This window comes from Apteryx mantelli, unplaced genomic scaffold, assembly GCF_036417845.1.
Source record: "Apteryx mantelli isolate bAptMan1 unplaced genomic scaffold, bAptMan1.hap1 HAP1_SCAFFOLD_34, whole genome shotgun sequence".
Classification (NCBI taxonomy): Eukaryota; Metazoa; Chordata; class Aves; order Apterygiformes; family Apterygidae; genus Apteryx; species Apteryx mantelli.
Genome location: NW_027118693.1, coordinates 3,771,848 through 3,783,817, shown reverse-complemented (window position 1 = coordinate 3,783,817; position 11,970 = coordinate 3,771,848). Strand labels below are relative to the sequence as shown.

At 50.8% G+C, this 11,970-nt stretch overlaps 1 protein-coding gene across 1 annotated transcript; it reads left to right on the top strand.

The window, feature by feature from the left end:
- The first annotated feature begins 10,803 nt into the window (after nucleotides 1-10,803).
- On the top strand, nucleotides 10,804-11,751 carry LOC136996339 (olfactory receptor 6M1-like). Its single transcript, XM_067317268.1, has one exon. The coding sequence runs from the start codon at nucleotides 10,804-10,806 to the stop codon at nucleotides 11,749-11,751; it is 948 nt and encodes a 315-aa protein (XP_067173369.1).
- Nucleotides 11,752-11,970: the final 219 nt, after the last annotated feature.

Here is an 11,970-nt window from a genome sequence, read left to right as displayed (position 1 = left end):
TCTGGCCCTGAGACTCCTCAAGCAACTCCAGTGACAGAGCATCCTGCCCTCAGATGACAAACACAGAAAGAGCTTTTCATTTATTCCTCACCACGAGCACACAATTGCTCCTTTCCTCTTCTCCAGAGACAACTCTGCTCCCCAGAGAGCCTCTCCCCAAGTGGCGGGTGTCCATCCTGGCCTGGCCAGCCATCCTTGCTCCCCTCCCTTGTGCTCCCCACAGGGCCCCAGTTTGGCAGTGCTGCTTTGCAGTGCCAGCGGAGCAGACAGGGTTTGTGCTTCTGCAGAAATGGGATGAATTCAGATATTTGTGTAAAAACATGACTATCACAGATAAAACTCGCAAACCGCAAGAGTTGCCTGAGATAGATTGGAAATCACTGTGAGGAGAGGCAACTATTGCTGCTGAACTAGTACCAGCTGAATCAGTTTCCTCAGTGCTTCCTTGAGCTCCTTGTTCCTCAAGCTGTAGATGAGGGGGTTCACAGCTGGAGGCAGCACCGCGTACAGAACAGCCACCACCAGATCCAGAGCTGGGGAGGAGAGGGAGGAGGGCTTCAGGTAGGCAAATGCTGTAGTGCTGACAAAGAGGGAGACCACAGCCAGGTGCGGGAGGCACATGGAAAAGGCTTTGTGCCGGCCCTGCTCAGAAGGGATCCTCAGCACGACTGTGAAGACCTGCACATAGGACAGCAAAATAAAAACAAAACACCCAAAGCCTAACCAGGCGCTAATCACAAGAGCCGCAGTGTCCCTGATGTAGGAGTCTGAGCAGGAGAGCTTGAGGATCTGGGGGACTTCACAGAAGAACTGCTCTACGACATTGCCTTGGCAGAATGTAACTGAAAATGTGTTTGCAGTGTGCAGGACAGCATTAAGAAAACCAGTGGCCCAGATAGCTGCTGCCATTTTGGCACAAGCGCTGCTGCCCATGAGGGTCCCGTAGTGCAGGGGTCTGCAGATGGCAACATAGCGGTCATATGCCATGATGGTGAGGAGATAAAACTCTGCTGAGCATAAGAAAAGGGAGAAAAAGACCTGGGCAGCACATCCTGAGTAGGAAATGGCCCTGGTGTTGCTCAGGGAATTGGCCATGGATTTGGGGACAGTGGCAGAGATGGTGCCAAGGTCGAGGAGGGAGAGGTTGAGGAGGAAGAAGTACATGGGGGTGTGGAGGCGGTGGTCGCAGGCTATGGCTGTGATGATGAGGCCGTTGCCCAGGAGGGCAGCCAGGTAGATGCCCAGGAAGAGTGAGAAGTGCAAGAGCTGCAGCTCCCGCGTGTTGGCGAACGCCAGGAGGAGGAACTCATTGAGGGAGCTGCTGTTGGACATTTGCTCACCCTGGGCATGAGGCACTGTCCAAGGAGAAAAAGACAGTGACAAGTTAGAGCAGGCTTCTCGGAGCCCAACCCCTTCCATTTCTCATAGAAACCCCCACATTTCCTCTCTCCTCTCTCTTCGTGCAGCTCCCTTTCTGGGGCTCTGGTTTGCACTGGCTGAGTGTGCCATGCGCAGCAGGGGCCTCTGCCCATGGTCTCCAGAGGAGTCAGTTCTGCTCTGCCGAAGGTGTAAATGGAGGTGTCAAACTGACCCTACTATGTGGTGGGATTCCTGGGGATGGGCGCTATGAGCTGGGTGAGGGGACTTGGTCCAGTGACCCAGTGGGAATAATCTCTCTTCCCCATAATGAGAGCTGAGTACAGCCCTCATGCCAGCTGTTCCTGAAAGAGAAGATCCTTGTGAGGCATTCATCTCCCCCAGCCTTACCCTCTTGAGCAGAGGTGCCTGTACCTGAATCACTCACACCAGCTCCCACTCCAGCAAGGCAGAGAAACCCTCAAATGAAGGCAAGGGGTGACCTGATCCTTTCTAGACGTCTCCACTCCAGGGAGATAGACCCTCTCCTCATGCCAATTTACCGTCTGCACCCTTCCTCCAGGCACTGCACGGGGAACGGGAAGTGACTAGCTCTGATGTACACATCCTGCAGCAGATTACATCCACCCCTGATGTGGAAGGGTAGTTCAACATTTTGAAACCCATTTTTTCCAGAAAATGATCTTCAGTGGAGGAGTCTGACCATATATTTATTTAGTTTTTCAATACCTCCATCTCACTGTGGGAGCACAGTGTGTGACGGGGTGGAAATCTTTGCCATTGCAGTTGCTCTCAGCATGAGCACTTGTGCATCCCAAGAGGAAAAAAGGGCTCACTGTGACTTTGTACAGGGTCACGGCACCTGGTCTGTCAGTGAGTTTTTCCCCTCACTGCCCTGTGCTTGCACCTCACCAGCTAAAGGAGAAGCACACTCACAAGATCCTCTAAGAAAGAAAGTGGACTGAGCTGGGAGTGGAGGAGTTCAATTCCACAGTGGAGATTTGCAGATTCTGCTCTTTCAGCCCAGAGGTGGAGAGAGTGATGAAGAGTGTGACAAAGTTTCTCTCTCCCAGGATCAGACCAAGGACTCTCAGATATCACAGAAATGCTACCGTGAAGCTGTGCTCTTCTGGAGGGCAGCTTGCAGCTTGACAGGATACCCAAGAGAAACAGTCACAGGTCCTCTAAAGGGACTCTCCTTAAGAGAGAGTCAGCTCATTCCGCAGCCTGATGAAATGCATTGCCAGGAGCCTCACAGGTTGGAAGGGGACTGAGGCTTCTCACTGCCGTGAAGAAAGCACCATGGAGGACCCACAGGGCTGGCGCCTTAACTGCAGCTGAAATGGAAATGGAGCTGTGAGCTCTGGACGAGGGACTGAGACTCATTAACAGTTTCACTGAGCAGTCAAGGGGTCTGCTAAGACCTTCTGAAAGTGCCTTCACCCATCCCTTAGTCTACAGACAACACCAGCTTCCCCTCTGCTGGCCTCATCAGGGTTTGTCTGACCTGCTCCTTAGCACCTGCAAGCATGGAGATGCCTCTGGACAGTGCCCTGCCTGTGGGAGGTCTCTGTAGGGCAGAAGTGGGCACACAGAGGTCGGAATGGGGTCTCTGAGCACCAACCGGGAAAAGACATTGGGACAGAGAAACAGCTCCCAGCAGGGACAGCTCTAGGCAGCAGAGGTGGGCAGTGAAGGAGAGGGAACTGCTAACAGAAACATCATAGGAGGATGGATTTGAGCAAGTCATGGTCAGTCCCTGCAACACCGACGCCTTCCTTGATTTTCTCAGTTTGGCCCTGCAGAAACCTCCCACAGGCAGGGCACTGTCCAGGGACATCCCCACATTTGCAGGTGCTAAGCAGCAGGTCAGACAAACCCTGATGAGGCCAGCAAAGGGGAAGCTGGTGCTATCTATAGACAAAGGGACGGGTGAAGGCACTTTCAGAAGGTCCTAGCAGACCCCTTGACTGCTCATTGAAACTGTTAATGAGTCTCAGTCCCTTGTGCAAAGCTCACAGCTCCCTTTCCATTTTTCCCTTGCCAGATAGCAGAAAACTGAAAGCACCATCTCAGGAAATTAGCTTCTCTTTCAGGAAAACCCTGCGTTTGCCTTCCTCTTGAAAAGTCCCCTCTGAAGGTCCTGTGCAAGAGCTGGAGCTGTGAGCAGTCCTGACCCACGCAGCACTCTCTCAACAGGGGAATGAACCTGCCCTGCTGGGGGTCCATCCTCGTACCCAGAGCTGCTCCCTGCAGCACTGTGGGGAGTTGTCCAGGCAGGCTGAGCGCTGACCCTTGCAAGTGGCAGAGTCACTGCCCTGGGCACACAGCACCCAGGGGCGCAGGGACACTGCTCTGAATTACAGCCCTGGGCAGACCTGTGTGCACACCCTGGCTTCACCCCCCTGCAGCGTCCCTGGGAGAAGGCAGCTGGATGCCGTGTCCCAGTGATGGTGTGGGAGGGAATCCCTGCTCTGAATGATCTCCTCCTCCTCCTCCACCCTGGAGAAGCCAGGAGAGTGACCCTGCCAGGAACCTCAGGAGTGTTGTCCTTCAGCCAGAGACTTACCGTGTAAAGGGCTGTGAAGATTTCTCCCACAAATGAGCTCTCCTCTGTCTTCCCGCTCCAGGCTGCCTTTCACATCTCTCGGTCTTGTCTCATCTTATGTCAGAAAGAGCAGGCAGTGCCCGGAGCCCTGCCGCTCTTTGCAGAGGAGCTGCTCCTGGACGCAGCTATCTCTCGGCAGTGCTGCCCCGTTGCCATGAACTCCCTGCATCCAGAAGCCTGGCCCCGCTCAGGAGCTGAGGCCCAGCAGAAGGTGTGATTTTCTCTGTCCCTTGTGCTCCCTGCTCCTGGGAAATGTTCACTGAGGCAGACCAAAATAATCATCCATGATCCCTCTCTAAACAATGGAGAGAGACCAGTTAGAGTATTGCAGTTTGTCTCATCAGAGGATGGTTATCTAGGAGAGTTGGAAATGTCCCACTCTAGATGCCCCTATTCCCATCTCTTAGCTAGGCAGGACACCTCGGCAGGGACAAGATGGGAGTTCATTTTCCCACACTGCAGGTATTGATTCAATCTAGGCATCTCCTGCTGGTTTAAAGCCCCTGGGCTGGAGTGGGACTAAGATCCCTCCCATGAGCTCTGCAAAAACACTGGAGGTGGGATCCTCCTTGCCAAAGCTGAAGTGAGCACAACAGAGATGTCTGCATGCGAGCTCCTTGGCTAAGCTCCCATTATAATCAGCGGAGATGAAGGGTGGGAGTCAGCTGGTCACCCACTAACACTTGGTGAAATTTTAAGAGACAGAGGTGGTCCAAGGCATGTTCCAGTGTCTGCTTGCTCTGATGGAGCAACTATGAGACCTCTATCCTTCTAGAGCATCAGGTGGGGGCCAGGTGGGGAATTTCCTTGGTCATCTGAACAGTAGAAGCCTCACAGTGCTAGGTGTCCCCTCACTCTGAACCTGCGAAACATGCAGATCCCTCCATTATAAACAGCTGATGTATTTCAGTGCAGGCACTCGATTCAGTGACATAATATTAGGCCTGCGGTGCCCTGTCCGATGCCTGGGGTGTCCAGCACAACCCCCTGTTTCTAGCAGATCCAGCATGGGACCTAGAGGAAAACCATGCCCCTTTGGAGTGTTTGCTCAGGAGGTGTCCCAGGGCACCTCGGGTTTCCTACCTTTGCCCGAATAACTGAATCCCACCACTGCATTTAGGCACAGTCCATACCGTCTACATCCAAGCATGCTGCATAGATGGGAGGCACATCACACCAAGGTCTCCACTCATGTCGCTGCAGGCTGCCCCAGCTCAGGGACGACTTCATTGGCACCTTGTCCTGCCTGGAGATTGGTTCTCCTTTGCCACAGGCCTCAAGGTGCTGCAGATTCAGCTTGGGCAGCAACCCCCTCTCCTGCCATTCCTGCACGGCCCAGCCCTGTTTCACCATGGCCTTGGGTACTAGACAGTTTGCCATCTCAGTGGGAACCTCCTTTCACCACTACATTGCCACCTGCTATCTATGCCAGCATGTCTCTGCTCTGAAGTGGGGCCATTGCACACACAGTGTCCTTGGCCCTTGGTCACAGGTTTCCCCATGACCAATCTGTGCTTTGTGCCACAGCTGAGGCTGCACAGCCCAAATAGACACAAGTGCATGCAGCCTGGGGCACAGCAGGAGGCACTGGAGACACACAAGCTGTCACAGGGCTGCCACATGGTTGGAATAACTGAGATGTGGTGGGTTCACTCGCACGACTGGAGGGCTGCGACAGTAGGGTACAAGTTCTTCAGGAGAGACCAAGGCAGAAGATGAGGAGGGGGATGCCCTTTATGTGAAGGCACAGCTCAGATGTATGGAGCTCTTCCATGGGACAGACAAGGGGAGGCAACTCTGAAGGGCAGGGTAGCTCGGGAGAGCCAGCAGGTCTTTTAGGACAGCATCCACCAAGCACAAGAATGGTCCATCCTGATACTCAGTTAAACTAGTAGACATCTCAGGAGACCAGCTTGGCTGAAGAGGAAACTCATGCCTGAGCTCCAGTGCAATAAGGCAGCATATGGGAATGGGAAGGAGGGAGAAACTGCAAAGGAGGAATTCAGAAATCTTGTCCAGTGAAGTAGGGATGGTGTTAGGGAAGCCAAAGCTCCCGTAGGATTGACACTTGCAGGGATGTCAAGAGCATGAAGAAGAGCTGCTACTGCTTCAGCTGCAGTAAAAGAATGCAAAGGAAAATGTGGGCTCACTGCTGAACGGGGCAGGGAATCTAGTAGTAGCAGATGTAGATAGATCTGAGGCACTCAATGCATTCTTGGCTTCAGTCTTCACCAAGAAGGTCTCCTGGGTCGTAGCACCTAGAGTCAGAACTCCAGAGGGGAAAAGTGACCAGCAGTGGATGAGGTCTGAGTGAGGGATTACTCGCAAGAACTCAGCCCATGAAAGACTAAGGGACTGGATGGGTGGCATCAGAGGGCATTGAGAAAGCTGGCTGCTGTCATAGCAAGGCTGCTCTCTATCATTTCTGAAAGGTTGTGGAGATGAGGGAAGGTCCCAGTGAGCTGAAAAAGGGCTGTTGTGCCCATCCTCAGAAAAGGCCACAAGGACAAACCGGGGAGCTACAGGCTGTTCAGCCTCACTTTGGTGAGCAATGTGTCATGGAGCAAATGCTCTCGGACCATAGTTCTGGGCTCATGCAGGGTGTCCCTGCTCCAGCGCAGGTTGCCTTCAGGCCACATTATCTCAGAGGTGTACCCTCTGGGAATGGAGTGCCTCCTTCCAAGGGCCTCTCGTCCTGCCACAGGGCACCACGGAGAAGATTCTGGCTCCACCTTCTTTACTCCCTCCCATCAGATGCTTATAAACCTTGATAAGAGCCTTTTCTGAGCCTTTTCTTCTCCAGGCTAAACAATTCCAGGTCTCGCAGACTTTCCGCATGTGAGACATGCTCCAGTCCCTTAATCATCTTTGTGGCCCTTTGCTGGACTTGCTCCAATATGTCCACGTGTCTCCTGTACTGGGGAGCCCTGAACTAGACACACCAGTCCAGATGTGGTCTCAGCAGTGCTGAGTAGAGGGGGAGGATCACCTCCCTCGACCTGCTGCCAATGCTCTTCCTAAGGTAGCCCAGGATACCGTTGGCTTTTGCTGCAAGGGCACATTGCTGGCTCACGGTCAACTTGGTGTTCACCAGGACCCCCAGGTCCTTCTCTGCAGAGCTGCTCTCCAGCTGGGGGGCACCCAGCCTGTACTGGTGCATGGGGTCATTCTTCCCTAGGTGAAGGACTTAGCATTTTCCTTTCCTGAACTCCATGAGGTTCCTCTTTGCCCTTTTCTCCAGCCTGTCAAGATCACTCCGAATGGCAGGGCAACCATCTGGTGTATCAGCCACTCCTCCCAGTGCTGCATCATCAGCAAACTTGCTGAGGGTGCACTCCTGAAGCCAAGGGCATGGGACAGAGCTTTGTAAGCTCCTGACAGGGTTCTCCTCCTCCAGGAAACGGTCTTCTGGTTGGGCAGCAAAGTCCTCTTGGCAGGCCAGTGTCTCTGCAGTTTTCTTCTCATACGGGAGACTAAGGAGATGCCATGACTTTCTCTGGGTCAAGCCCCAGCCCCTGCTGCAGAGACACATGGCCTGGAAGACCTTAGAGCCAGCCTCCGGGTACACAGAGCAGCAGGAAGTCAAGCTTCCAGCTTCTGGTTGAAAGACGATTCATGCTCAAAGCTAACAGGCGTGTTTCCAGGAACCATTTGAAGCACAAGGACAGCAGTTGCCTCAGTGATGAAAGCTTCACACTTGCTCTACAGGCAGTGAAAGCAATGAAGAAAACCCTAGCTGATCAGTTCAGTACTGAGCTCCACCTCTTGGTCACTTCCTTGGGTGTCACGGGCCCTCCTCCTGCTCCTCACCCACTTCTGTCTAGTAACAGCTCTCCCAAGCCTCCTCCACTCTTTCTGTCTCCCCATCAGGTTCCCCAGAGCCCTTTGGACCCCTTGTCCTCCTGGTTTGGTCCCATGGGGAAGGAGGGGTCCCAGCACCACTTGTGTGCACCCCTGTGCACCCAGAGCTGTGAGCTGTGGTGGGTGGTGCTTCCCACCACCCAGCAGCACCAGCCATGACCCCAGGGGATAGCTGTGGTGGTGCCAAATGCTCCCACAACCGGGGTCACATCTGGAGCATTGCTCCAGGTGTGGTTGGAGACTGGCCCAGCAGAGACCCCCACCAGGAACAGCTGCTCTCTGTTCAACTCACAATTATAGAGGAATGCTGAGTGTGGATAAAATGCCACCCTGACTGGTGTACATGACCACACTCACTAGAGACAGGTGGATATAGTTCATATGGACAATCACTCATAGCACACATTTTTCAGAAATCCTTCACACAAACCCTTTGCAAGCAAAGTGCTGTGGTCAAAATGGACCCCAAGATGCAGGAAGACTGGCCAAATGTCTCTGTGCATCAACCCTACACGAGGTGATACATCAGCTGGAAACACAACGACATGGGGACATGCTTCCTGAAAGACTGGTGAGGAAACTGAGGGGACACTGGGCTACTCCAGCCACTCCTCTGCACCCCCTGGATGTATTGGAAAATGAAGAAATGGGTTGAAACAAGAAGAGATCTAGAGCCCGGCTTAGACAGAGACAGGGTCCAATAGTCCCCTGGGAACACTGGAGTTCAGTAACAAGCCTATGGGCAGAGGCTTGTGCTCTGGTGGGGCTGTCCACACTGAGTACAAAGGAGGTGGACTAAGAGCCTGCCTGTACTCAGGGAAAGGGAAAGCCTTGCTCAGTGTCACCATGGATGAGATTGCTCTCACTGAACTTTAGGTGAACAATTCAGAAGTGCCTAGTCCTAACCTAGATGCATTAAGATGGTAAGAGAGGTCTGCATTATGTTGGCAGTTATCACTCTGAACCCTCAGGTTCACACTTCCTTTTGGAGGGGTAGAAGATAGTCAGGTGGCCCTTAGGAACCAATGTCTCACCCCTGAAGAGCTCCCAGAGGTCTGCAATGAAGATGCCTACATGTCAGTCTGTCACTCAAGCCTCCCTCTGCCCTTAGAGAGGAGGAATCTGTTCCTCTCCTCTCCTTTAGAAATCCATTCTGCGAAAAGTTGAATGATGCTCCACAGAAACTGCTTTCACAAATTACATTTCTTGATAGCACCTTTTAAGATTGGTGCTTCTCTCTCTTAGACTGCTTCACAAAATGGATCTACATTTCTGCAGGGATTAGGTCACCTGGGTACCAGCTATCATTTTAATTAATGTCCTGTCACCCTCTCAGACCGACTCTGCTGAGGAGCATCTCAGGAAAGCACAGGGGACCGTGATTCTTCAGGGAATACCAAAGGGCTTAGGGTGGTTTTACTTGAAAGGAAAAAAAAATCAGAGCTTACTTCTGTCTGGCAGCACAGTGCATCAGAACAAACGGCATTAGCAGCTGACTCAAAGAGGCTCTGCAAGAACCTTGAAATGAGACATGCCAGATTGTTCTCTCAAGGTTGTGGGAGGAGAGGGAAGGAGATGATGGTCTGCAGAAATTCTGCTGGCCTTCTATTTCCCCTTGATAGTGTTTCCTGCACATAGATTAATGTAAGTAACTGCTTTGCTGCATTTCACCTCATTTTTCTTTGATTCTTGTTGTTGTTGTTGTTGTTGTTGTTGTTGTTGTTGTTGAGTTCCTAGACTGCCTGCCTGCCTGCCTGCCTGTGACTGTCCCCCTTTGCCTGTGATATTTCTCAGGCAATGAGACCTTGCTGATCAGTCTGTGTCTATGTGCCTGGGTCTCTGCCCCTTCCTCTGCTTTAGCTTGTTGGCCAGGTCCAGCTAAGCAGCACAGAGTAGTCCTTTTCTCTCTTTTGGGCTTATACAAGTTTTGTGAGCAAAAGCAGCAGGATGGAAAGGACATGGTCTACATAGGGGTAGACTGTCCTGAGACGACTGCACAGAGAATTCAACATCTTCAAGACCTCAGGTAATGAATTCAGGACTGACTCCATATCAAACCAAGCTTCATCTTTCCAGTGTTCACACACACACACACAAAAAAAGTCTTCTGCAGTTCTGTTTGTTTGCTTGTTTATTTGTTTTGCAAGGTAGGGCTTTTTTTTTCTTATCCCCAACTGATGAATTTCTCTACATATCTTTTTGTCTCCTAGGATTTTCTTTTTTTTCTCTCTCCTTTCTATTGCTTGTATTCATTTATATTTTTCCTTCTGGTGGCCAGAAGGTTTTATCAAAACCATTTCTCAGCAAGAAAGATTGCTGCAACCGAAGAAGAGTCTCTTTGTAAAGATTTCTGCTCTATAGGGAATAGGTCAAGCTTGGAGGGAAAGACCACATTTTGAATCATAGAATATTTATCTTATCTCTTTTTGGCTTTCTCCCTCCATTGCCTTTATTTCCCACTGACCTCCTCCTTTGTCACCATTCTCCTTCTTCCTTCTTTCCATTCCTTATCTAAAATCAGAAGGTTAATGTCAGTCTGAAGAGATGTTTTATCTTTCTCCAGGATGCATTTTATCTCATCTGAAAATATAGGTTTAAGATAGACTAGAGAAAGAATGACTGAGAAATGTCTATTTTTTTCTCCATTGACTGTAAAAGGACACTTGGGTGAGGAGCTCAAATGCAAAAACTTACATGTTGTTAATAGTGGATTCCTACTCTAACCTAGAAACTAAGTTTGTTGTTACTGTTTGAAATGGTGTCTCCTTACTCTGTGTTGTTTCTCCTTGCCTCTCCTCTCTTCTTTGTTTTCCTTACAGACTTTTTGTGAGTAACCACATGCATCTCTTTTATTATACTGCTACATTTCTCTACCTGTCTCTGCTCCCTCTAACCATCTGAGGAATTGTTTCCTCCACTCACCATCTTCTCTTACTCACTGCAGCCCAGTTGCAGATATGTTGAACCATACGACTGCCACAGAGTTCCTTCTCTTGGGCTTCCCCTCCCTCCACCATCAGGAGTACCTAGTAGCAATCATTTTCCTGGCTTCCTACCTGGTGATCTTAGTTGGAAACCTGCTGATCATTGCCCTCATTCTTTCTGACCGAGACCTCCACAGACCTATGTACTTTTTCCTCTGCAACCTCTCCTCTTTGGAGATCTTCATCGCTACATGCATCATACCCAAAACAGTAGCAAGCTTGTTGATGGGCAGCAAAGCCATCTCCTACCCAGCTTGCATAACTCAGTTCTATTTCTTCATCTTCTTGGGTGTCATTGAGTTTGTCCTTCTTGCTGTCATGTCCTACGACCGTTATGTGGCCATATGCTACCCTCTTCAGTACCCCATGCTCATGAACAGTCAGCTTTGTGTTCAGCTCCTGTTGGGGTCATGGACTGCAGGCTTCCTGGCCACCATTGTCCCCACTGTCCTAGTTGTCAGGCTGCCCTTCTGCAATGACAATCGTATTGACCACTTCTTCTGTGAAGGCGTGCTTTTGATCAAGCTGTCCTGTGCAGACACACAGATTGTGGAGCTGATAAATTTCGTGAACGCTTTCATCATCATCTTTGGCTCACTGGTCATGACAGCAATGTCCTACCTATACATCATTAACACCATCCTTAGGTTGCCCTCAGCTTCATCGAGGAACAAGGCATTTTCGACATGCTCCTCTCACTTCACCATTGTCATCTTGGGCTACGGTAGCTGCATCTTCCAGTATGTGCAGCCTTCAAGTCACCACACTTCCTATTACAAAATGGTGGCCCTGCTCAACACAGTGGTAACTCCTCTGATGAGCCCCTTCATTTTCAGCCTGAGGAATGAGCAGATGAAGAAGGCTCTCAAGGTGGGCTTGAAGAGAAATGTGATAATCTCCAGAAAATGTCTTTCCTTCTGAGGAGAGATTTTGTAAGTGGAGAGAAAAGGGAGGGGGATGGAACAAATGATTAGGATTCATTTGCTGAAATTACACCTTTCTTTCTTAGCAGTGTGGAGTTTCATGAAATCACACCAGTTTCTCTCCTGAAACATATCACCATGATAAGACCTAATCCTCAGATAGGGATGCCTTTCAAATGGTCTAAAAGCACTTTACAAACCCTGGTGAATACCCTGG

Coding starts and splice junctions, on each gene's coding strand:
- LOC136996339 (XM_067317268.1), top strand. CDS start 10,804: ATGTTGAACCATACGACTGCCACAGAGTTCCTTCTCTTGGGCTTCCCC.